General features: G+C 40.1%; 2 protein-coding genes across 3 annotated transcripts in view; both read left to right on the plus strand.

Annotated features, from left to right (window-relative positions):
• The first annotated feature begins 168 nt into the window (after window positions 1-168).
• Window positions 169-25,819, plus strand: psme4a (proteasome activator subunit 4a). Of its 2 annotated transcripts, XM_087175434.1 has the most exons (47): window positions 169-830; window positions 2,056-2,196; window positions 2,442-2,558; window positions 3,841-3,897; window positions 5,474-5,518; window positions 6,642-6,791; window positions 8,165-8,228; window positions 8,313-8,387; window positions 8,809-8,931; window positions 9,025-9,117; window positions 10,331-10,596; window positions 10,763-10,949; window positions 11,052-11,141; window positions 11,250-11,314; window positions 12,067-12,217; window positions 12,336-12,434; window positions 12,536-12,605; window positions 12,743-12,810; window positions 12,945-13,160; window positions 14,405-14,562; window positions 14,719-14,814; window positions 15,268-15,323; window positions 15,439-15,495; window positions 15,660-15,715; window positions 16,103-16,201; window positions 16,383-16,445; window positions 16,529-16,624; window positions 16,838-16,969; window positions 17,084-17,293; window positions 18,274-18,410; window positions 18,665-18,718; window positions 18,813-18,942; window positions 19,070-19,151; window positions 19,257-19,410; window positions 19,537-19,606; window positions 19,694-19,819; window positions 19,910-20,062; window positions 20,186-20,290; window positions 20,399-20,490; window positions 20,572-20,703; window positions 20,820-21,028; window positions 21,168-21,253; window positions 21,373-21,501; window positions 22,180-22,335; window positions 23,890-24,052; window positions 24,156-24,289; window positions 24,425-25,819. In XM_087175434.1, exons 1-47 carry the CDS (start codon window positions 634-636, stop codon window positions 24,557-24,559), a joined length of 5,544 nt encoding a protein of 1,847 aa, XP_087031560.1. In that variant the 5' UTR covers window positions 169-633; the 3' UTR covers window positions 24,560-25,819. The 2 variants fall into 2 exon arrangements, with proteins under 2 accessions (XP_087031560.1, XP_087031561.1); XM_087175435.1 differs by lacking the exon at window positions 3,841-3,897.
• Window positions 25,820-26,318: 499 nt separating this feature from the next.
• The window catches only part of gpr75 (G protein-coupled receptor 75), a 3,153-nt gene continuing 2,593 nt past the window's right edge, over window positions 26,319-26,878 (plus strand). The window contains exon 1 of the mRNA XM_023411645.2: window positions 26,319-26,745. The gene's annotated coding sequence lies outside the window, so the exon portion shown is untranslated. The remainder of the gene's footprint in view (window positions 26,746-26,878) is intronic.

Raw genomic sequence — 26,878 nt, forward strand, 5'->3', positions numbered from 1 at the left:
CTAAGTGGATTTCAAGTCCTCCTGTGTGAGTGGCCAAAGGTTAAGCATTTATAAAAAGCATGAATGGAGAGGGGAATGCTGGGAAATGTAGTTTTCTGATAAGCCAGCGGACATGACGTCTGTGTTGTGTAGCGGGTAGCTGGGTGTCGTCTGCGATCTCCTTTGCCGTAGTTGGATGAACCAGTCGACGTTGATACTTCATGGGATATGACTGTGATTTCGTAGTAGAGAGCTAACTTTAGCTAGACCGTTAGCGGATTGTCAGGTTCGTAGGATAACGTTAGCCGAAAGAGGGGTATTCGAGTGCCAACGCGTTCTCCGTATAAACCCGTGTTTTTCGTTAGCCTTAATAATTTTTATAAAATGAAACTGATCATGTTGGTGTTTTCCGGTAACGGAAGCTGACTTAACTTAAGCTAGGTGGCAAGCTAGCGTGTTATCAACTTGTGAATTTCATAACTTAGTCAGTGTGCGGGCCATAACAACCTTAGGATTCATCAGAGAGGGTAGCTAGCTGGGGAGCTGCTAGCCGTTATATTAGCCGGGTAGCATAACAACGTGCACTGGGAAACCGAACGAAGTAAAACTGAATTTTCGCTAGCACAGTGAAGCTAGCCGGTTTGAATTGGTAATATGAAAAAGGCACAGTCTGACACATTGGGTTTTGTTCCTCAAAAAGACATCGTATACAACAAACTTCTGCCGTACGCGGATAGGCTCGATGGTGAATCTAATGATATTTTGGGTAAAATAAAAGGAAATTTGGCCCGAGCTGTTCAGCTTAGAGAGATATGGCCCGGGGTGCTGTTCTGGACAAGGAAACTTTCCACGTAAGTAACACTAATCTATGGCATCCTAACGTAACATTACAAGTTGTTGTTCATTGTATAATGTTTTCAATCTTGAGCCCCTTGAAGGAACGGAAGCAAACTTTTGCGTCATATTATAATGTGTTGTGCACACAAACATTTCTCTGTGTACCGTTTATTTTTGGCAACACAGAAGATTGTTTTTTAGGCTATTAGTTTGTTCTTGTTGCACCTGTACACACTGGTCAGGGGCTTGCTCAGAAACTCTGACGTTATTTGCAAATGTTTTTGAAAGCCTGTACTGCTTTGTACCCTGGTATGTTTTCATGGGTTATTAAATGTTAGCTAGCTGTTTATACCCACAAACTGCCCAGTGTATCTGATTAGGAACGGTATAGGTTTCATAATCGGGGCAAGTGTCAAATACACAACGTGACCCTGGCAGTGCAGCACAGTAGTAGGTCATTGTCATTATTTTTCCACTTGTGTTCCGGCTTTGACATTTTCAGGGAGTCAGGTGACAGTTCATGAGATATTTCATAATAAAGATTTTGATTATTTGATTATTATGGGAAAATATGGGTACTTATGTGTTCTCATTCACACCCAGCTTTTTGTTTCATATAGTTTTAGTGTCTGTTATCTGTTGGAATTTAACTGCCAAATAGATAAATGAAGTCATACTTGTTCATTTGATCTTAGTAACCACAATAAATAGCAGAATTATATTTTACCCCTTTTAACATTTATTTTTCAGTTATTTAATAATGAGTATGATCGCATCAGCAAATATGACAGTGGATTACCTAGAGTGCTGTTTCATTTTGTTGCACTTGGTTGCTGGGCAGTCTTTAATCCGTTTCAGTCCCCAATGCTGGCGCATTGGCTGTCCAAGAGTGAGTCATTGCCGGCTCAGAGAGATGGAAAGTTTACTGTGGGGTTGACCCAGATTCTGTTCACTGGTATTTTGGCATTTTAACAGTATTACAGACATTTTATAATGGTCAATTTCAAAGGTCTCAGGGAAGCTATTTCAGCTTTAGTTGTGTCATTTAAAAAAATGTGTGCCTGTGTTCTCACTCTCTTAATTTTTGGATGCCTGAGTTTGTTATAATAATTTTTTTTTTAAGCAGGAGAGAACATAAGCACCTAAGGCTGTGTTGTTCATGTTGCCCACAGGGGTTCTGATGACTTATTATGTATGTTGACACTCAAGCAATTATCCCCAAATCTGTTTCTTATTTAGGTACATGAGACTGTATGGGCGGAAGTTCAGCAAAGAAGACCATGTGCTGTTCATCAAGTTGCTCTATGAGCTAGTAACGATCCCCAGACTGGAGATCAGCATGATGCAGGGCCTTGCACGGCTTCTTATCAACCTCCTCAAGTAAGAGTGGGCCCCATCTGTTTCACTCAACTGTTTGTACAAACATTAAACACGCTAGTCAGAGATATTTTTGAATCGTAGTTTCCCCAAGATTTAAGTTGGATGGTTTCAAAAAAAACAAATACTGCAAACCCACCAACTAAATACATTGTGGGATCTTATGGATTTTTCCATAGTGTAGAGCTGCATGAGCTAAGATCTCTGTGTTTATTCTCATCTATCTGTATGTCTGATTCATCTAACAGGAAAAGGGAACTACTGTCAAGGGACGACCTTGAGTTGCCGTGGAGACCACTGTACGAACTGCATGACAGGATTCTGTTCTCGAAGACAGAGCATCTGGGCCTCAACTGGTTTCCCAAGTATGCCTCTGTTCTTCATTGCTGCTGTTAATATTGTTAGTTTTTTAAAACAGCTTAAGCTTAATCATAGAAATTAGAAAACGCTGTTGATATATCCAGGGTGGAAGGTGTATTCGCTACATTGAAATTGTACAGATTTGGTGGTTTTGAAGTAGATCGGATAACATTTAGCAGCCATATATGGAAATAAAAGTGTTTACATTTTTATTCCCTGGAATTAGTTCAACACTTTCAGTAGCCATCAGGCTCCAGAAGAACTTAGGGAGTGTGTTCACATCTTTTTTTTCCCCCTGCAAATTCAATTTCTTAGATTTGGATGATGGTATATGTAATTACAGCAGAAAAATACTGTAGAAACTAGACAAAACATTTTGGTGTATCTGTACTTCCCCACAGGGAAAACAGAACATATCAAGTGACAGAATCCTTGTTTCTGGAAAAGCTTAAGTTGATATGAATCACTGTAAATGACATGTCATAGTGGGTAAAATTTATCTTGGAATTGAGCATAAACAAGGATTCCTACCTTGTTGTGCTTACACTATTGACCAAAACATTGCTGACCATTCCCTAATTGTCCAGATGGATTATAGTGTAACAAACAAAGACCCATCCATTTTAACTTGGGTTAGCTGGCTTTTTCATTCAAATTATAAAGCCCTTAAAAATCTTCACTTTGTTAATTTTGTTCTTTGCTTTACTTTAATTAACTATAAACAGATTATTTTAGTCACTGTAGATCAATATATTTATACATCAATTCTACTAATTCACAAGTCAGTTTTTTTAGTTTTTTTTTAGTTTAGGCTACTCTTGGGTTATGGATCTCAGTAGTTTGAATAAAACGTTTTGCATAAGTGGACAAGTTGTTGGAGAACAAGTGGAACATGTTTTATGCCACATACCCTTCTTGACTTGATTTTACAAGGAACAATGTTAGTCATGACCTTTACACTTAGCAGAGGTTTAAATGTTGGTTTTCTATGAGGGTCTTAGCAAGCAGTGCGAGGTGCTCTATTATGGTGCTATGGGAACATTGTATGTTCATCACACAAATGCCTTGCTAGCACATCACTTTCATGTTACAGCTGATAAAAGCAAGCTGCTTTGGCTGATTGCCAGTTCACCTCTGTCAAAACTATACTAATGCACACAAAACATTATACTCTGATTACAGAATAAATTGTAGAAGTTGATGCCTAGTATGTTCATTTTTTGAATGATTGGCACTTTGTCGTGTGCTGAATGTGTTCTTTATGCCTTTGTCTCCTTTCACATTCAGTTCTCCACGGCCTCGTTCATCCACTAAACTCATAATGCTAAAATTGGTTCAGAGGTGGTAAGGACAATACTTCTCTTTGTGTTTTACTTTGAATTCATCGTTTGAGGCACTTACTTGTTTTTTGTTTTTTACATTGCATGTGAAAACAAAAACTGGACACCCCATATGCAGCTTGTGACTGAAGAAAAATCAAGACTTAATCAATGTTAACATTTCACTCATATTGGAGACTGTCGCACTGCAGCTAACAGATTTATTTTACCCTTCTTCTATCCACCATATCGAATATGAGAGAGAGAGTCATAATAGGCAGTGTAGTTTCTTTATTTTTTCTAGGGTTTCTTCTAATCTTTCAATTTGTATTTCCAAGTATTTCAGCTATAGTGGATTATGTGGCAGCAATAGTGCCAAAATCATGACAACCATATTAGCAGATGATACAGTTTATAATATTTATGATACATTATGTAACAGTTATTGCTTCATTAGCTTAGCAGTGGCATTGGTATAAACATTAATGATCTCTTAACAATTGTCTATATTTCGGCCCATGTTCGAGGAAGTTTTTGCTGTTACATATCCATCCTCTTAGTTAGACATCCCTGCACTACTATACAGCATTTTCAGGAGTCACGGAGGAGCGCAATCTCTTGTCATGTTACCTCCCCTCCTGGAATGTGTTGAGGTCAACGTGAGGGTTCACTTCAACCCAGATACAAAGGTCATTCAGTGTAGTCTCTGGGGTTCCTTCTCCCTGAGTGTCTGAGCACTTTGTAATGGGACACTTAGTTTGACTAGTTCTGTTGTTGCTGGATTTGCAGTGCATGAGTTTGACCCTGGTCTGTGACCTGTGTGTTGTGGGCTTACAGTGTTATAAACATTGGGCTAAAATCATGCATTTAGATAGCTTCAGTTTGGATTGCAGAGTGTCACCCATAATTCAGCTGTTGTTGCGGTATTAAATGTTGAGTATGTGAACCACAAAAAGACTTGAATGATATGGAGGTAAATAACCAGTTGGTGAGTGGGATTGACGGGGCATTTCCAACAAGGCATGGCTTGAGCTTGCATGCAAGCAAATAGGTGGGACTGTAGGCGTGGAAGCTCAAAAGCTGCGGTTATATTGGTCCTGAGCTTTCAACACTGTTATGTGACCACAGTCCTGTGTTTGCAGTCTATATGAAGATAATCATGTCAGGAGTTTGTGATGTGTAAGGCATTTTATAATTAGAAGTAAATCCAAAACCACCTGTAATAAACTATCATAGCAGTGATTGAAATTAAGGTGACATGTTATGAATGAACAGTTAGTGGAAATATTAACATATGAGTTGGTGTATTAGCTTGAGGCCAGTCAGGAAGGTCAACCACTAATGACAGCAATCACTATGTTTATTTTCAGTGAACTGATTATCGTCTGTTAATATGATTCTATTACAGTTTCCTCACTTCACACCAGCCTTTCAGTTTTTCTCTTTCACTGTACACCAGTCAGGTGTCTAAAGAAGTTTATGTGTGCATGCACTCCAAGTCAAGTTGCATTGGTGTGAAGATTGTTTAATTGTTACTCTAACATCAGTGTTTCAGTGTTTGAACATGTCCATGACATTTATTTCCTTTTCTTTTATTCCAGCTCTGTGGAAAGTGTGTTGAAAACACTTGTGAAAAGCTGCAGACCGTAAGTACATCTTAATAAAATTGTCTATGAATACCCCATCATGTCTCATCTTTAAATTTAGGCTCCTGTAGGGTCTCAGTGCAATTCCACCTATTTTGTTCAAAGTTAGAACTGTTTTAGTCAGTTGACAGTTTGACAGTTCATTTATCTGTATAGATATCGCCTCTGCTAACTTGACTTCATTCCATGGCTTTGTTGTCACCAGCAGGTGCCTGATTGTGTTCACTCTGGTGGTGCACTTGCAGATATCTTAAGCAAGCAGTAGGACTCGTCCCTCGCTTTGCACTTAGGCAGATAATCCTATTACCTCATCTAATTCTGTCTTATGTGAGAGTTTCCTGTCACTGTGAGAAAGGAGAGTGATTTGTGGTCAGGTGCTGAGACACTGGATCAGCAGTAAGGCGGAAGGAAGTAGCCTTGGTTGGAAGTAACAGTTTTTTCAAGGCCTCCAGTGGATGTGGAATTGCTGAGGCGGCTAGGTGACCTGAAATAACCTGCAGGGTTTACACAAGCACATAATGAACTGTGAAAATCCCCCTGTGGGACTATGAGCCCAGTGGAACCACAGGATTTACCCTAACAGCTAAAAATGTGCCAGGTGTATGACTTGTAATCTCCCATTTTTGGAACATTGCACTCTCGGCATCGAAATTTCAGTAGCTGCTTGTTAATGGGTATTTCAGTCTTCTGTTTGTAATGTGAAAATAACACAAACTTACAGATGGTCTTGATGAATGGAAACTCAAAATATTCACTAGATGATTCACAGTTGTATGCTGTTGCTTTGGATGTATCACACAAGATCTTATTGTGTATTTATATGAACGTAACTTAGGTTTTTCTTGAAGTCTCCCTGTAAAGTCTGGTCATCAGTCTCCAGCACCTGATGAGTGTGTTCAGGTGTGTGAGGATGTGATTTGTAAACAACCTAAGAGGCTTGTCCATCTTTGTAGCGCCCTTTAAGCTGCTCTGCTGGTTTAGATGCTTCAGGTGTAAATATATGTCCATTCATAAGCTGGTGAATGATATTAATAGCATTCCTTTCATCAAAATCAAGCTCATGAGCTTGATTTTACAAAAAAGTTGTAAATTGTGAATTGGGATTCTCTCTCTGTTCATACAGATACTTTTCGGAGTCTGCTACTCAGGAGATGCTGGATGAGTGGAGACCACTCCTCTGCCCGTTTGATGTCACCATGCAAAGAGCAATCAGCTACTTTGAGCTCTTCCTCCCCACAACTCTGCCTCCAGAGCTGCATCACAAGGGCTTCAAGTAAGAAACTTCTTATCTTCTCCCACGTCTGGGTGAGATCCAAACTATCACTCCAGTGTGCAGATAGTTTAGCGAGTTAGCCTTGAGATCCAGTGAAAAAATAGCTTGGCTTCTGAAATGAGAGGAGATAAATGTGTCCATCATATATAAAGGCACAGGGTTCTGATGCAAAAATCATGAGTGGCAGCCACTCAGGGCTGAATAATGGAATGTGCCTCTGTGAATATGCAAGGCTGTGTATACCGTAGTGAGACATCAAAACGAGCGCTATGAAAAAGAACCAAGACTCAGGACCAGTTTCCTCTGTTTTCCTAACCAGTTAGATTAAAAAACACACATCAATGCCCATTACTGATTCTCAGTATTTTTGCTGCTTGTAAAAAATTAATAAAACACATTTTTTATTCATTACCATATTGTCTGCCTTTCCGTTCCACCCACACCATTAAAAAGTGGTGTAGAAATGGGATGAGTGAGGCCCCTTAATACTGGTGGAGTATCTGTTAAATGTCACAGCCTACCTAATGCCTTAGCAATGATGCCGAGTGCTGACCAGACGCATACCTTCACAGCCACCGTCTACTTCTTTTTAAAACACACACTTTCATCAGGGCAACAAAGCAAGTGATCACTGAGATTTTTCCCTGACAGCGCTCCTTTGGGATGAGAGGCAATTGGCAGCAGGAATGCTGGGTCCACACTGTGCAGTACTTTGGAGTTAGCATTGACATGAATTCCTAATAAATGTTTGTAGCATCTTGCATGCGCTGAAAAATGTAGGTGGCTCTGGAGGCAAAGAGGGTAACTCATTATTTTATGGGTCCATATAGTAATTTCCTATTAATTTCCTCTGAGGTTTCCTGGAAATAATGATGTGTTTTTGTACTAATTATAATGGCATTGAACATTTCCTTGAAAGAACTGCTCCATGTCCAACTTAAAAAATATTCATTAATCATTATTTTGCTTTAAGAAACTTTCCTTAAATGTTCAATTTTATGCTTACCCATAGATAACTTTCACAGTTTTAGCATGTTCATCTGACCCACCGTTCACTGAACTATAAACTAGATTAAGCTTGCAATGAATTGACATTAATTGGAACTTTACAACTTGAATACTATCTGTATTTCCCTTTAATTAACACAAAATTACATTGTTAATTTTATAGGAAACTTCTTTGACATTATTAGGAAATTTTTCTGAATTATGGATGTAAAAAAATAAAGTGATACCCTAATTTTTTTTTTTTACACACATGTACCTATTAAAGTAGTCAGCAAGGATTGCTAATGGCAATAAGCTTTGAAATGTCGCATTATTTACTTATTAGGGTTGTTTTCTGCCTTTCTCACCATCTGATGTGTTTGCAGGTTGTGGTTTGATGAAATGATCAGCTTATGGGTGTCTGTGCAAAATCTTCCAAGCTGGGAAGTGGTGAGTAGATTCATTTGTTAAAAATGTTTGAATGTACAGTCAAGAGTCTTTCCTGTGTAAATGTTTTGTCCTACATCTTTGCAGCACCTGGTCAGTCTATTTGCTCGCGTGGCTAATGACAACATTGGCTACATTGATTGGGACCCTTATATCCCAAAGGTTTGTTGCCCTCTTTTTTCTGAACAACCCCTTTCCAGTACCTACTACACAATTTTGTACTTGTTTGTTTTGAGGTTTGTGGCACATTCCCCCATGTGTTGCCTAACCTTTGTGATTTTGGTGGATGGTTTGTATTTCATGGACATGGCTGCTTGTTAGAGAAACAAACTATCAAGTTTCCTTGTTGATCTTTCTCTCAGTTACTAGTAGGGAAGTGACTTGCATCATGTTTGTGCTTCAACACACTGACTGTTTATGCCTTTTGACAAAACCAGATATGTGTTACTGATAAACTCTGCTAACCTTTTACGCCTAATTAAATGCCATAGGCTTGTGATCAGTTTTATGACGAATAACTGAACAGAATCAAAATTATCCGGTTTTAAGGTGTGGAATGTAACAGTTTTTATTCACATTTCAGATTTTCACAAGAATTTTGAGGAGTTTGAATCTCCCTGTGGGGACCAGTCAGATGATGGTACCACGATATGTCACCAATGCCTATGACATCAGCCATGTGGTGCTTTGGGTCTCATCCCTCCTGGTTAGTTAATTTTTCATACATTTTTGGAAACAACTGCAGTTAAAGTAAGAGTTGCAAACTTTGTTTCACTTAACTCCTTTGTGTCATTTTCAGGGAGGACCCACCAAGCAAACTCAAGCACAACTCAGTGGCCTTTTCAACAGTATTACATCCTTCTTCCATCCATCAAACCATGGCCGCTGGTTGGTGAGTCACATTTTACTCAAGGTGGATGACTGGTGGAACCAAAAACAGTATAGACCGGCTCATTACACAGTCAATTGGAAATTCAGTGTTCTGGAGCACGAGTTGGATTTAATGGAAAGTTCAGAATCAACAAATTATTTAGAGAATCAATAGGGTCAGTAGGCTGGACATCTAATTTTCCTTAGTATACAGTGGGCTCCAACGTGGGAAAGTGATCTCAGACTTTTCAACCCCACTGTATAAATAGTACAAAAACAGTTTACATGTAGAAACGTAAACTTGCTGGAAAATATAAAGCTGAGTATATGTCTTACTGAGTTTGTGAGACGCATAAACAAAAACAACAACTTAAATCTAAAGGGCACATGCATCATGATATTTTTTCAAGTGAGTTTAAGTACATCACTCATCCAATTTGTTTCAACTATAATTCCAACACCATTTTAACATGGCTTAACGGAGCACATGGCAGCAACATTCACAATGACAGGGGTCGGAGTCACTCGTCATTATTTTTCTAGGAAGCTTCCTGAATCTCACGGGCTGTCTAGTTCAGAAATAACGGGAGGACATGTGAGTGAGGCGGCTGTAATTCTATTAAAGGTCACTGGGACCAGGGCCACATGCCTTTCTGTTTTGAGGAACCCCCCCTGCACTAGATTTGAAGAACCACAGGCAGCAACCTGTGTCCTCATACACAAACCTTTATTTTTGGCAGGGGGATGAGTTTGTGTGTATTCTAGGCTGTTGCTTGGAAACACGTGTCCATCCCCCGTGCTGTAGTTTTATTGCATGTAAACAGTGTTTTGCAATCAACTAAGAGTAAAAGGTGCTGTTCATAATATATTGTTTGTAACCAAGAACGCTCATGTATTTTCAGAGCATCAGCCTAGCCACCCACTAGGAGAAAGTTGGAAATGATAAATCTCATGTCTGACAAAAAATGAGTGATCTTCTTTGCGTGATGAAATTTCATTAAAGAGATCAGACTGCACAAAAGTGATCCCATACTCTGCACGTACAAGACAAGTAAACAAAGCTGTGTTCACAGTGAATTGGTTTCTGTTTGTATGTCCGTTATGTCATTTGTGTCTCCATCTCTGTGCGACACCGTCTACTTCATTTGTCCAGACAACACGGAAGCAGACTGTCCACCTGTGTGTCACCCCTTTGTCATGTATCTGTCTTTCTGTCCCTCTATCCTCATGTCCAGATGAAGCTCATGAAGCTGCTACAGCGTCTCCCAGCCAGCGTGGTACGGCGGCTGCACAGAGAGCGCTACAGAAAGCCCACATGGTTAACACCGATACCAGACAGTCACAAGCTCACAGAGGAGGATATCACAGACTTTGTGCAGAGCATGATGCAGCCCGTTCTGCTGGCCATGTTCAGCAAGACGGGCAGTCTGGATGCAGCCCAGGCCCTGCAAAACCTGGCTCTAATGAGGCCTGAGTTGGTCATTCCCCCTGTGCTGGAAAAGTAAGTTTGCACTGAACTAGGGAATCTCGAGGATAAATCAGATTTTATGAAAGTTCTGCTTCTTAAGAATTTGGAGCACTGTTGCTGGTTTTCCGCTTTAGATAAGAGACAAGGCGATGTTTTGAAATGAACACAAAGGGCTAGTTGTTCTTTGCTTCTACCATAGAACATACCCTGCTCTGGAGACTCTAACAGAGCCCCACCAGCTGACTGCAACTCTGAGCTGCATGATCGGTGTGGCACGGAGCCTAGTGTCAGGTGGGCAGCGATTTCCTGAGGGGCCTACTCACATGCTGCCCCTGCTTATGAGAGCTCTCCCAGGCGTCGACCCAAATGACTTCAGCAAGTGCATGGTGCGCTCCATCGTTACCTTATATATTGTTACTGTATCCTTGTTGGCTTTATATTTGTTCAATTCTGTGCATCGGACATAAACATTGTTTCGGTCCCTACAGATCACATTCCAATTTATTGCTACATTTGTGACTCTCGTGCCTTTGGTGGACTGTTCGTCTGCCCTACATGAAAGAACTGACTTGACAGAGGTGAGCCACTGTTTTTTTATCTCCTCTCTTCACAGTTAAATGCAGTGTGATCCTTAATGATATTTGCATATGGCTCTTTCATTTTTTTTTTTTTGTTACAACTTTAAGGTGGAAAGAGAGATGTGCTCAGCCTCAGCTGAGTTTGAAGACTTTGTGCTTCAATTCATGGACAGGTATGTGGAGTTTAGAGGAGAAACACTGTCTGCATTAAAAGACAAGTCATTCATCAGCAGCAGTTCCCTTCAGTAATGCGCCCGTGAAATTAATTGCTTCATTCCTTAGGTCAAATGATTAACACAGAAATGTATTGGCAAAAACAAGACTTCCATTATGTTGTGTTTATATGATCATTTGTGGTCACATCCTGTAGTTTTAATTAATGGCATCAGTATGACAAAAAAATGACAAATTGGAAGAAATCTCTGTAAATCTGTCAAATATTGTTTTAGTGAAGTTGTGAAGTTTCTCAGTTATCCAGGTCATAATTTTCCAAGAAAAGTTGAATCAAGGGGAAGTTCTGAACTGAAGAAACCTCTTGGATGAGAGATGAAACATCTTCAAGTACCGAAAACCAATTCCAGTTGTCCCCAATTCAACTTTTCTTGGGTCCTTTTGTTAGAGAGCAAATAGATATAGCAAAAGTACTGCTCTGCAAGTCTGGTTTATTCAAACACATGGATATGACTTGTTCCTGTGTCAAGGAAAAACCAAACATGGTCATTTTTGCTAGAAGAGTTTCATGCCTATGGCAGGGACAAATTGGTGGTTTTTAAAATAGTGGTTCAGGTACACGATTGGAAGTTAATCAAGCCCCGTAACCTACAGTGTCTTCTCTTTTTAGTGTTTGAGTGGTGGGGTGGGGTGATCAAATTGGAATTTTTGAACTTATGTGTTTATTTTGGGTTTTTTTTTTTTATCTGCGCAGATGTTTTGCCCTGATAGACAGCAGCACTCTGGAACAAACTCGAGAGGAAACAGAAACTGAGAAGATGACACATTTGGAAAGTCTGGTTGAGCTCGGCCTTTCCTCCACCTTTAGCACCATCCTCACACAGTGTTCGTTGGACATCTTCAAGGTTAAGACTCAGCTTTCATGCACTTGTCTCAGTCCACATTTCACATTCTTTCATTTCACATTCTTTCATTTGTATATACATATATATATAAAACACATTTGTCACATTTGTCCAACAGGTGGCTCTGGTAAAGGTGTTCAACTTTGCAACCACCAACATCTTTGAGACGCGTGTAGCTGGGAGAATGGTGGCTGACATGTGCAGAGCTGCTTCAAAGGTCAGTCTTGTCCACTCTCACTCTTCATCTAGGCCCATTGCATTTACGTCTTGTAGATTATTAGTTTACTATCTTCATCCCTGCTGTGCTTCTCTTTTCAGTGTCATCCTGCAGAGTCTCTCAAGATGTTTGTGCCACACTGCTGCAATGCCATAAACCAAATCACTGTCAGTAAGTGCTCACCACAAAGGAATAAGCATTTCTAAAAGAGGAGATGACTGAACGCATGACTGAATCCATGACTTTTGTTCTCCTTCACGAGTTTTTGTCATTTGCCTTACAGACACTTTTTTTTTTTTTTTTAACAGATGAGGAAGTGTTGAATGAGGAAGAGCTTGACAAGGAGTTGTTGTGGAATCTTCAGCTCCTGTCTGAGGTGATTTAGATTATTCGTGGTTAACTGACCCTAACCCTCAATTTCCTGTATTGTCCAACACAGCTGATCGGTATATATATATATATATATATATAATTCTGTATTTTTTGCCCTTTTTGCCATGTGCACCCCAGGTGACTCGAGTGGACGGTGACAAGATCCTGCCCTATCGTTCTGACCTGGTCCAGATTTTGCAGTTGACACTCCACCTCAAGTGTAAGCAGGGCTACACTCTAGCTTGCAACCTGCTCCACCACATCCTTCGTTCTACTGCCCTGATCTACCCCACAGAGTACTGCAGCGTGCCAGGGGGCTTCCACCAACCAATCAGCGACTACCTACCCATAAAGGTACTAATAAATATTGATTGGACATTTTTTTCAATCTAAATACAGACCAGCTTTGCTTTATTTATCCTGGTTTTCCCACATATCTGGTCAGGTGCATTTGTGTTTACAAAAGTCCACTCCTTAAGAAATTGTGTTTTAGAAACAGAAAAACACTTGCAATTATAGACTAGCAATTATGTATCCTTAAACCAGCTAAGTCAGTCTGTGGCGCTCACTGTGACCTGGCTTGATTAATTGTTGGCCTCTCTTTAGATAGTTAGTCATTGAAGACAGCCTGTACTTTGATCCTATTGTCTCTTCCTTGGTAGAGGCATGTGGGTAGTAAATCACTTGGCAGGATCACTGTCTGCTGCACCGCAGGAGAGATGAAATTTTCATTTGTGGTTGCCAGCAGTAGTGCAGGCCTGGGAGAGTGTATTATGGGTTGTGTCAGTCTTTTAAGTGGTCTGTAATTGGTGTCGTATACGTAAATTGGTATCTTGCTAATGCAGTGACATACTGTATGTCTCACCACGTTAGACATCATATCTTTTCCTTTAGCCACTAAACACTCAAATAGTGGTGTCAAGACAGATACAGTTTTGTAAATCATGATTTATTTTAGTAACTTTTAGCCAATGTTGTATTATAATAAATAATACAATATATAAATTATAGCTATGCTCTTCACTAAGTGCTTGGAATGTCCATGCTTTTTCTTTTTGCCGGCCAGAGTAAAAGTGCTGACTCTCCAACTTGCAAGTCTGTGTGTTGAGATTGAAGTTGCATTGGCAGATATTCAGTTCCTCTTGGACACACTTTCACATATAAATGTGACCCAAACCAGGGCGACTCATTAACAGAATGGTTAGGGAACATACCATGTGAGTGCAGATGCTATGAGCAGCAAGTCGCCGGTTCGACTCCCGGCTGGCTGGACTCTTTGCTGTATGTCATTCCCCTTCTCTCTGTCCCTCAATTTTCTGTCTCTCTAAACTGTCCTGTCAAATAAAGGCATAAAATGCCCCCAAAAAAGTAAATAAATAACTTAAACTTTAAAAAATGATGTGACCAAACCAGATGAGAAAATAATTCCATGAGATTTTTTACTGATTACACATTTATGCTGGATATCGGAGTTGTGCCACCAAAACAAGTTGGTTCACTTTTAACAGGTGATTTTAATGTAACCTGATATTTTTTTTTACTAAACTAAGTAATGTGTAACTAGTGCAAGTTTTGTTCATTGTTTTTATCCCATGCAGGATTGGGGTCGACCTGGGGACCTGTGGAATTTGGACATCCGGTGGCATGTGCCCAGTGTTGAGGAGACCTCCTTCTCTTTTTATTTACTGGACCTGATCCTCCAGCCTGAACTGCAGCGCCTTCAGAGATTTGCACAGGGAGAACAGGACATGAGCAGGTAAGGAGCAACGAGTCTGAGTACCCCTCTGTCCTCCATCAGAAATTAGATTCTGATTTGTACTGACGTCACTAGCTGTAGATTGTATTTGGTCCATTTTTTGGCTCTGTAATGGATGTACATACATGATGGTGATGTTGGCTTTGTGTTTCTCAGAGATGATGTCCTACAAAGTCTGACCATTGTTCAGCACTGCCTCCTAGGTGCTGGGAGTCTGATGCCTCCGCTGAAAGGACAGCCCATCCCTGAACTGTGAGCAGCTGCATTCACATTACTAAACGCTGACTAAGAAAACCAAAGAAAGACACTGTGGTTTAACAAATGTTTGTTAAAGTCTCCTTTAGGAAAATTGTGAGTGGATGTGTTGTGTTCTTTGGAGAGAGGGACCAATTTGTTGATTTCACATTTAATAAGAAAGTAGATTCTCAAAGTAGAGACACTGACAAGGAACATCTGGATTTGCACATTTGGACTGATGATAGAAAAGATTTCTTTGATGTATGCATTGTTTTCACTTTATTTTGCTGAATCATTTGGACTGATAAAACAAAGAAAAAAATCCACTAAATATATGAGTTACTAATATTTTTTTAATAATGCAATTGTACTATCATTGCTAAAAACTGTATGTTGGACAGACAAAAATTGTTTTCAGATGTTGTGTTCAGTAGTTAAGTTGGCTTTGAACCTGCTTTCTCCCCCCAGGGTGCATAGCATGGTGAATCTAGATGAGACCACCCTCTATACAGGAATGGAGTACGGTACGTAAGTCACTTATTAAGAGCTGTTGGATGATAAAAGTTTTGCTGCAATAGATGTAAACTATAGGGTTTCTTGGAGTATAACCTTCCACTGTAATATTATTTCTGCCAGCAGATCAGACCAGAGAAAACTACAGAGATGCTATCTGTAGTGTAATGAGACAGCTGCTGCGTAAGTGTTCACTCAGTTATACACCGTTTTATGCTTGTGATCTCCCTTTAATCCACTTCCACATCCCCAAACCAAGCTCTAGTCACTTTCAGCTTAACAGTCAGGCAGCAGGTCAGAAACCTACAGTATATTGTGAGCCTGAGTTCCTTTACCTCTTCTTCCAGATTACATCCTCGAGCACTCTGAAGATGATACCAAGTCTCTTTTCTCCATCATCAAGGTAGGCTGGCAATAACATAATAGCCTGTATATATTTAAGTCTTGATATTGATTTGTTCGTGTTGAAAAATATACAACATAATATAAGGATTCAGAAAAATTGCCTTGTTGCACATTGCCACCCCTGTAACCAGCATTTGCTGATGTATTTGTCTCATGTCTTCAAGATCATAGTATACAAGAATATTACAAATTCTGTAAACAAAACATACACTCACACGATATCTTTTTGGAAAGCCACAGTGGAGCACTGTGTGTACATTATTAAATGCCTCATGTTTGCTGTCTTGAATTGCTCAAAGTCTCAAATTGAGGCTATTGCCAATATGTAATTTATTGATCCTACCACCCAACAGTAATCAATATTTTTGTCTGTGATACATTTCAGATCATCAGCGACCTGTTGCATTTCAAAGGTTCTCACAAACATGAGTTTGACTCGCGCTGGAAGAGCTTCAACCTTGTGAAGAAATCGATGGAAAACAGAGTGAGAAATCTGCCATTTGATTTATTTTACTTTCTTTACTTTTCCACTATTGTCTCCCTGTGAATGATTCAGAAACTATTTGCTATGTCCCCCAAAACTGAGATTACATAGTGATACTGATATTACATCTCATGATTAAACTGACCGGTTGCTAAATGTATAAAATGCCTTGTATTTTCAGCTTCATGGCAGAAAGCAGCACATCAGAGCTCTGCTAATAGACAGAGTCATGCTCCAGCATGAGGTATGTCGTTAATAAAGAAATTATGTTTTCGTGTATCAATTATGTATTCTACCATTTTAACTCTGGATCTTTCGTGTTATCAGCTGCGAAAGCTCACAGTTGAAGGATGTCAGTACAGGAGCATTCACCAGGAGCTGATGAAAGATCTGTTGAGGCTTTCCACAAGCACCTACAGTCAAGTGAGTTTCACAGGACATCCTACAGTGATGTATTGTCTACATTTTATTAACAGTGTATCGACCCTATTTATTTATTAGTTTCCTGAGTTTTTTACCATATTATCATAGATTAGCTGTTACACATCATTAATCAAAAAGACTTGTATGTAACTTGTGTTCCTAACACACATGAAGTAAATAATACCCTAACTGAGACTTCTTATTACCATCCAGGTGCGCAGCAGGGCTCAAAATGTGTTGTTCACTGCACTGGGAACCTACAATTTCTGCTGCAGAGATCTGATCCCCCATGTGCTGGAGTTTCTCAACCCAGACAACAGCAGTGTCACGCAGCAGCAGTTCAAAGTATGACAGTAACGTTGCTTTACACCATCAAAACTCTCAAACATTTATTTCCATTCTCATATTTAGGAATATATATTTCTAATTTTCTCATATGCTATATCTGTATGTCTCCAGGGTGCCTTGTACTGTCTTCTCGGGAATCACAGTGGGGTGTGCCTTGCCAATCTGCATGACTGGGAATGCATTGCTCTGACGTGGCCTGCTATTGTACGCTCTGGCCTCAGCTCAGCCATGTCTCTGGAGAAGCCCTCCATTGTGCGCCTCTTCGATGACCTTGCAGACAAAATCCATCGCCAGTATGAGACCATCGGCATGGACTTCTCTGTGAGAAAAACACAAAGAACACCTACACAAATTGATCATAAAATCGAAGGCCATGGTGACATCTTCCTGTAATAGTTGAAGTTCAGTAACTCAAACAACAGGACCTTGAAATTGTGCGATTGCACAATCTATATCAAATATAGTTATTGTATCATTTATTTATCATGCTGTTAAAAGGGCATGAGACTGAAGGGTCGTGTGCAGACACAGACAGAAGTCACAAAGAGAGGAAAGTTGAGAAAATGCCAAAACGAAAATCTAAAGAAGGAGCACCAAAATCAAAACACAAAAGGAACTTTAGTAGCTCTGAAGTGGACGTACTGCTGCAGGAAGTGAGCCGCAAACGAGTGGTTAAGTGTTAATGTAGCGTTCATTTATTTTAAAAGACGCAATGCTTTGTAAAATAAAAAAAGTTATTTTAAAAAAAATATTCTTCTGCCAGAGTCAGATTTTTCCCGCTGAAGTGTTTCCCTACATGGATTTATTTATGGTGACCTGCCACAATATCAACAATGACTGCCATACACTGATTTTCTCTTCTTTTTTTTTTTTTTAACTATTTCACATAGCTAAAACCTTATTTCATTGTTTAACTGTGTGGAGTGCAATGATTCACTTGGCTCCTCCCTGCCTCGCTCTCTCTCTCTCACTCTCTCTCTCTCTCTCTCACTCACTCTCTCTCTCTCACACAGACACATTGACAACAGAACGGTCTGTCAGTCGGGCTGGTTTAAAAACAACAGTGCATTTGGTCTTTGCAAACAGCAAAACTGTTTGTTTGCATATGCAGTGGGGAAGTGAGATCGATCTAATCACAAGTGGTCACTTGAGACGCATGTGGAGACACATGTTAATGCCAGGTCTGAACAGGGCCTCAGTCTGAGTTAACCAAATCACTTTCTCCTAATAGCGCTTGCTTTATGTTTCCCCTCCGACAATTACTTCTAATACAATATGTTTTATCTTTTACATCCCTTTAGATCCCTGCTGAGTGCTGCGCTGTGGCCAAACAAATTATGATTACTGGAAATCCGTTTCCTGAGGACCCGGTCCCTTCAGAGGAAGAAACAGCAGAAGGTGTTAAGAGGCAGGAGCTCAAGAACTCTGAGTCTATTGAGTAAGTTCACACCCGCAAGCTTCTTCCTCTTTGAGCAACCACTATGATGACTTAAATTGCGCTGAATTAACAGAGTCTGCAGTTCCCATCGTTGGCTTTTTGCCTTGCAGAATAAAACACCTAAAAACCTCAAAAATATTGGCACATAGCCCATCTGTTATGATTTGTTTACTCTGCATAAAAGCTTAATGTGAGAAAGACAGGTTTGGTTACATAACAGGTACAAAAGCTAATAATGCTCTGCATTTTTATAGGAAATACAAACACCTTATTGGTGATCTGCTGGACTGCCTCAGCAACAGAAACATGTAGGTTGATTTATTATTTACTTCATCAAATCAAATTCTCATATATATATATATCTTTGTACTATCTTTACATATATTTTGTTTATCATTCCAGGCCATGGAAGTTCGAACACATTGCAATTGGCTTCCTGTCATTGCTGCTGAGAGATGACCACCAACTCCCACCCCCTGCTGTTATGTTCTTTGTCAAAAGCCTCAACCATGACTCCCTCTATGTCCGCAAGGTGTGGTATTTGCAAATTATGAGTCATGTAGTAGTAGTGTTGTGATTCTCAAACAGCATATGGATGCATTCCAGTCTTTCCTGTGGACATTTTGCTTGTGTGTGTAATGTCTTATTTTCTCCATTAGGTGGCGATATCAGCTGTAGCAGGGATCATGAAACAAATAAAGAGACCACATAAAAAAGTCCCCGTCAGCCCATCTGAGCTTTGTAAGCATCATAAGGATTTGTTTGTCTAGTGTTTTTGCATTTCATTTTCGTTCTATTTATTGTTTCTAAAACTCATCTCAAAAAATCCTCACTTATCTTTGCTAGGCGGAGTGAAGGAGCTGAGTGATATTGTGGCAGGGGACCGTCCAGACAACCACTGGCTCCAGTATAACAGCAGCAGCCTGCCACGCACACAGCAGGACTGGGATCACTGTGTGTTTGTTGAAAAGACTCACTGGGGATACTACTGCTGGCCAAGGTTCCCATTTTATAATGCCTGTTTACTTAATTGTTTTTTGAATTATATTTATGTTTTCCTCGATATCTGTCAAAGAGCATCTTTCACCTTGTTTTTGTTCACCATTAACTCATTATTGTTCTCTAGAAAACTGATGATGTATGCACCACTGGAGGAGCAACCCAAACAGAACCTGTCCAGAGATGAAATGACAGAGGTTTGTTCATACACATCATACACACACCCGCTGGAAAGTAATGTTAACTGTATCTAGTTGAATTAATTCTCATGCCCCTCCTAACAGCGGGAGCAGATCATCTTCGACCATTTCTCAGACCCCGTGTTCATCAACCAGTTCATTGAGTTTCTCTCACTTGAGGACCGTAAAGGCAAGGACAAGTTTAGCCCTCGCAGGTTCTGTTTGTTCAAGGTGAGATTTCCTGGGAATACTTTCAGATGTGGGGAAAAAAACTTAAGTCCATTAAAGAAATTAACTTTTTCCCTTCTTCTACTCTTGCAGGGATTGTTCCGCAATTTCAGCGATGCCTTTCTGCCTGTGCTGCAGCCACACATGGAGCGCCTAGTGGCAGAGTCCCACGAGAGCAAGCAGCGTTGTGTTGCAGAGATCATCTCTGGGCTGATCAGAGGCTGTAAGCACTGGAGCTACTCAAAGGTATGGATTTGAAACTCTCATGTTGTAAGGTAGCTACTCATAATTTCATCATATCCTTCTTCTGAAGACACTTTTTTTTTTTTAATTTGTGACGATAGATATACACTTCTGCTCTGTTTACAGGTTGAGAGCCTTTGGGAGCTGTTGTGTCCACTACTCCGCACTGCCCTGTCAAACATCACAATAGAAACTTACGCCGACTGGGGCACCTGCATTGCCACAGCCTGTGTAAGGCTTTTGTTCCTTTACATCCATCATATCTTTATCCTTCCATTTCCTAAGCATATGTCCCTCCTCCTTTCTTCTATATGACTCTGTTGTTACTGGCTTTTACAGGAGAGCAGAGACCCACGCAAGCTTTACTGGCTGTTTGAGATGCTAATGGAGTCTCCAGTCAATGGAGAGGGTGGCTCCTTTGTCGATGCCTGGTGAGTAGAAAGGTTGCTGCCTAAAGCAGATGTTGAGATGGCGGACAAAGTCTGATGATTTTGCTTCCTTTTCCTCTCCAGCCGTCTGTACGTGCTGCAGGGAGGCCTGGCTCAGCAGGAGTGGCGTGTGCCAGAGCTCCTCCACAGGTTGCTACAATACCTGGAGCCCAAACTCACACAGGTCTACAAGAATGTACGGGAACGAATCGGCAGGTGAGGTCCTTTTTACAACCCTAGTGAATACGACTGTATCATTTGTTATTATTGAGTATTTAAAACTCTTTTGGTATTTTTTGTTTCTCACCTTATCCTCTCTGATTTCCTTCCAGTGTGCTCACATACATCTTCATGATTGATGTCAACTTGCCATACACCCAGCCAACCACCTCCCCGCGCATCTCGGACTTCACAGAGCGGATTCTTTTGCAGCTGAAGCCTCTAACTGAGGGTGATGAGGAGATCCAGAACCACGTTATTGAGGAGAATGAGGTGGGAGAACAGGATGAGAGGACGCAAGCCATCAAGCTACTCAAAACAGGTGGGTGAAGGATATATCACTGTTAACTCTGAACTCAGCTGTATAAATGAATACTGGTCATTACAGGAATGGCTGAAAGAATCAATTTTAAGCAGAAAATGAATTTATTTTTGTCAAACACCTCTTCAAACATTTACAGTGCTAAAGTGGCTGATTGCAAGTGCCGGCCGCTCCTTCTCCACTGCTGTGTCAGAGCAGCTACGGTTGCTTCCCCTGCTCTTCAAGGTGAAACACTCAGCTTTGCCATTACCAACTTTAATTTTTCTCTCTTAATGTGTATGCAATTAAAGGACTTAAAATGATGCCAATCCACCCATTGACCTATCTCTGTCTCTCTCCTCCAGATCGCTCCAGTTGAGAATGATGACAGTTACGATGAGCTGAAGAGGGATGCAAAGACCTGCCTGTCACTGATGTCTCAGGGACTCCTCTACACAGAACAGATCCCCATGGTCCTCAGTGCCCTGCAGGAGGTGAGTCATCTGGCAGCTGTGGCTGTTATTCCACTTCTCACCTGCATCACACATGACTGGGCTTTTTACAGACCCTCACATCTTATAACCTATAAGATTAATAAGGAAAAAGATGAAGGGTTCAGAGGAATTGACAACTGAATCAAGTCTACCTTGCTGACAGTTCGTTCTTAAATTATTCATAATATATTGTGTCATTATCTATATCTTGTGTCATACAGTGTGCAGCTCACTGGAAAACAAATGAAAAAGTGTATTCTGGAGGAATCTCTAGGCATCAGGGTACATCTTCTATCATCCATCATCTAGTGCACAACTGGTAGCAGTATGATAACAAATTTAATTTCAAAAAATAAATTTGAAAATAAAGAGAAATAACAAACATGATATGCAAAGTTGATTAACTAATGATTAGAAAGTTCTGAGCTGTGGATTGATGGGACATACAAGTTGAGATTGAGTGTTTGGCCTTTGTGTTCACAAATCCAGATTAATTTGATGTAACACGGGCTAATTTTGTATACATTTTCAAAAAGAGTGGTATTCCCCCAAAGCGAAGTTCTAGTTCTGTTATAATAAACCTAAATGGTGTACTCATCCAGGGCCTAGTTATTCCTCTTGTGAAACAATACTCAGTCTGTTATTGATGTGGGATGGGTCTGTTATTGTGTGTTGCAGATCGCTGGCAGCAGCTCCTGGCATGCTCGCTACACGGTGCTCACATACCTCCAGATTATGGTTTTTTACAACCTCTTCACCTTCATGAGTGACCAGAAAGCAGTGAATGACGTGCGGGCACTAGTGATACGACTGCTGGAGGATGAGCAGCTGGAGGTAAAAGCAAGCGTTCTTTCACAGCCGTTTAAGATGAAGATCATTGAAACAGGAACATTGTTAGATGATGACCTAACATATGGCAGTCTGATTATATAATAATCACCAAGCTATTGGGCAATACATGCTTGTTTATGCTAGCAGGCACTCTCACTGTCTTTCAGCTTCACTGTAGTGATTCAGCACTCTCCTCCTGGCTCTCCACTCTCACCCCCCCTCCAGTCCTCTAGCTGTTGCTATGGAAACCACAGGCTGCAGTAATCTGTTGCTATGGAGATAACGTTCAGATTGAAAGAGGATGAGAGGGAGAGGGATAGAGTATAGACAAAGGAGAAGTGGGGGATGGAGGGAAGTAGCCATTTTTGTTTGCCCTCTTAAATTAACCTGAAGTCTGATTTATAAGCCTTAGCTGCATGCCACTTATATTTATCTCTTGTTTCAGAATCACCTTTATTAGAAATATACACCAAAATACATTTTATGTATGTGTTGACCCCCTTTGTATTATCATATTACTAAGTTACATGTCACACAAAACACCAAACTTAACTCGTGAGGACTGTGTTTTTCTTCTAAAGAAAAAAACAGTTTATACGGAACTGAAACATGTGTTACTTGGTGTGTAGCCTATTTGCCCCAGTGGTCCCATTTAATCAAAGAAGCCTTCCCTCTGGATAATGCTGCTCAAAGATCTGGGTAATACCCATTTTAAAGTTCACCTTTCCTGCTGAGAATTTCATTGAGAATAGAGCCATTAAATGTGCAACAGACCATTATAGCTCATATTGTAGAGAAGCATCCCCAAAAACACAGCCACCCCCAGTCCCCAGCTGGTTGCTATTTCCATTCAGCTAGCTAGTGTTCACACTAGTGGAACACCCTACCTAATGACATTGTTGCTATGCTGTGTCTTATGTACGTCCTACAGTGCAGCTAGAGGTTGTCAGTAAGGTGCTGGGGCTTGTTTGTCCTTATGGGTAGTGGAAAGACAACTAGTTAATTTATGCCATGATGGCCAGAATTTAGGGTGAACTGTTACAACTGTGTTTGTTATCTATAATAAAACTAAATGTTGTTATTGAGGAAACATGAAGTTTTTTCTCCTGCAAAAATCTATTACTTTGATGAAAGAATGCAATTATATTTGGACAGCAAGGAGGGGAGAGGGAAACTCTCTTTGGATGACTCTTGAAAGACCTGGTTCTTTTAGTATATATAAGCCTTAACCTTAATTTATAAGGTGTCAGAAAGTGGCACTTCACATTCTAATGTTTATGGAATTACAGTGTATTATAAAATACCAATCAAGTATCCAGTTAACAGAGTCCTCAAGTCATATTCCAATTAATTGTGAGCAATGTCTGCTTTAGTTTTTCAATTACTTCCTTGTTCCTTTCAGGACATTATTATGTTGATTACTGAAAGCAAGTTCTAAAATAATCATCTTTTTAATCTGTGTATTCAGTTGGACCAATGTAATGTGTGTTTTAATTAGTACTGCAATATAGTGACACAACACATTTCCCATCTCCTCTTGCTGTCATCATTTTCTAGGTAAGAGAAATGGCTGCCACAACACTCAGCGGCTTCCTTCAGTGCAATTTCCTGTCCATGGACGCCCCCATGCAGGCACATTTTGAGGCACTCTGCAAGACTTCCTTGCCTAAGAAGAGGAAGAGAGAGCTCGGCTCTGTAGTGGACACTATACCCTCTGCTGGTAAGGAAACACTCTAGATTTAACTACTCTAGAATATGTGATGATAAATTCAGTATCTGTTCTCTCTCATTTTAATGAAATCCCTACTGTTGTGCTTTTGTAGACCTGGTGCGGCGCCATGCTGGTGTTCTCGGGCTGAGTGCTTGTATTCTCTCCAGCCCTTATGATGTGCCCACCTGGATGCCCCAGCTCTTGATGGACCTGAGTGCTCACCTCAATGACACACAACCCATTGAAGTATGTGTAATCACCTTATATTGTTGCAGATAGATGATGTTTGAGCCCTTTCTCATTTGCTTAGTTTCACTTTTCACTTTTTTCACTGAATAAGAAATGAAAAAATAGCCATAACTTGTGTTTGTGGCCTTCCAGATGACTGTGAAGAAAACTCTATCAAACTTCCGACGGACTCACCATGACAACTGGCAGCAACATAAGCAGCAGTTCACAGATGACCAGCTGCTTGTCCTGACTGACTTGCTGGTTTCTCCCTGTTACTATGCCTAAAACCTGGTAAAGCATATTAACCTCACACTGTTCTCCAAATATAACGTACTTACTGAATTTGTTCATAAGCACACCCGAAAGACATTCAACATGAATATCATTCATCACTGAAGCTGGTGAAGGGGTCATTTTAGAGGGATAAGATTATGTTTGTTTGTGTCTCACTTGTATCAGTTTGGGACAACCCCAGACTGTACAGACACCAGCCTGCATTGGGGAGAAGGCTCCAGTTCTTGACTGAAAGACAGCACAACCCTGGGAAGAGTGCCACACAAAGCAACTGAGTTGTGGCACTGAGGATTGAAAAGTTGTGTATTTATGTATTTAGCTCATTTACATTTTTACTATACTTAATATTTAAGGATCAATCATAGCAGGGATGAATGACCTGCAGTTTGTAACATTACTGTACAGTTTTTTTTTTCTTCTTTTTTGTTTGTTTGTGTGCATGTGCACGGGATGTATGTGTGTGTGCGCGTTTATGGGATGCTTGAAGACATCTACTGGTGTCCCACACATTTCTCAGGATTATATCCCAAGAATCAACTCTGAGCCAACACGATGTCCAGTGTAGGACACACTCCTTACTATCCTCCAGTAGTGAAGTGTTTGTTAAAAGCCACAGAGAATGGACTATTGAAGAATGGTCTCCTTAGATTAGAGTTAAACCTGCAACACACAATGTTTGTGTGGCTGTTTGATCTATATATGATTATATGCATCATGCATGTATATATCATGGTATAGCAAATATGCACAAACATATTTATTTATTTATTTGACTTTTTTGAAGTGTTAACTTTTAATTTTTCATCAGATGTATTTCTGAGATTGAGTAGATGGCTGAATTTTTAGCAATGGAGTCTATTCTCATCTACTCTTGCAAAGAAAGGGAGAGGGCAAGCTCCCCGCTGCTGTGCTGTGTGATGCGTTTGCTATGAGGACCTGAACACAGTTTGATCACCATTTCATGTATCTGGGTGCAAGAAAATAACCAAACTGCCTGTTCATAATTGTGACCTCTTCCCTTTTATCCTCACTATCACTATCATTTACCTTTTTTCTAAAACCCAGTGAGATGAATCGAAATGACTTTGGTTTGCTTATGTTTTCCCCTGATGACTTGAAATCAGTCAAAGCATTGAAGTATTTAGTACCTCACTTATGTATAGCGTAGTGCCAAAACTGCAGTGATTTTTTTCTTTTTTAGATGTACTGTTTGCTTATTGACTGATGACAATAAATTGTTTCTAACAAAAACTGCATTTCATGTTTTGTTTTTTTTATTAAGTTTTCCCTCAATATTTAAAATATTATGTAGTAAATAGAGTAACTCCAAAGCTGCTAGCCGGTATAAAATCAGTGTAAACCCGTAGTATTTTCAATAAATTGTATGGTAGCTGCTGGTTTAACTGGCTTTAACATGGAACAGCTTTTTATTATTCTAAACCTGTTTAAACCACCTGATACCGACAGGTAGTTTAAGGCTCCATTGTAGACAGATAAACCGTCAGTTTCTGCTGTCACAGCCAAATTCAAAACATTTGTGAACCAATTTAAATATCATCATATCATCAGTAACGGTAACTTTCATAACCTATGTTATCAAGGTAAAATACTGTGGAGCTAACATGGGTCATAAAAGCTTAAGTATGTTGCCATGGTGAAAAAATCGTTTCCTGCGGTAAAATAACTGACGTCACAGAATACGGTGTAACGGTCTCTTTCAAATCTTGTAACAGTGAAGTAGAAACTGGGAAAATGGCCGTTCTTACTCTGTTTAATTATCATAAATGTGAAGAAGAGAGGCTAGTTTTTACAGATGGACTACTTTAATGCAGTGGTTATGCTCATGCCCACATACGTAGGCAGTGACTTCATACTCATTTTTCAGTGCAAGTCCAGTGGCCGTCGCTCCTGTATAAGAATGGATCCATATCGCCAAGAAAACGAATATGCTCTCATCTGTTTGCGCTGTGAAGGCTTTAAAAATACAGACATGTAAGGAAACGTGTTTTATTTCAGCGTTCTGTTTTGAATGAGCTGCTGTTGGAAGACATTTTTTTTGTTTGTTTTTTATTTTTAAGCCGCTGTACGTTCACTTACTATCATACTGATTTAAAATGAAGATGGGCTGTATCAGATGATGATGGTTATGATGATGGACACACGATCGATTACAGCAGGTAGGTTATATTTTCTTCTCGTCGGTATAGATAATCCAAGCCATGTAACCAATTCGAATATATGAATACATATTTCCTCTGGATTTCAGCAGACGGTGTGTATGTGTTGGGGGAGAGGGGGTGGGGTGGGGTT

The sequence above is a fragment of the Seriola lalandi genome, unplaced genomic scaffold (genome assembly GCF_002814215.2).
Source record: "Seriola lalandi dorsalis isolate HSWRI2012SDOR001 ecotype SW California unplaced genomic scaffold, Sedor1 jcf7180002054470, whole genome shotgun sequence".
NCBI lineage: Eukaryota > Metazoa > Chordata > Actinopteri > Carangiformes > Carangidae > Seriola > Seriola lalandi.

Excerpts from the sequence above, each read along its gene's own strand:
- psme4a (XM_087175434.1), top strand. The coding sequence starts at position 634 with ATGAAAAAGGCACAGTCTGACACATTGGGTTTTGTTCCTCAAAAAGAC. Across the intron at positions 15,324-15,438 it reads CTATACAGGAATGGAGTACG|ATCAGACCAGAGAAAACTAC; the intron begins GTACGTAAGTCA and ends TTCTGCCAGCAG. Across the intron at positions 16,970-17,083 it reads TCACGCAGCAGCAGTTCAAA|GGTGCCTTGTACTGTCTTCT; the intron begins GTATGACAGTAA and ends GTATGTCTCCAG.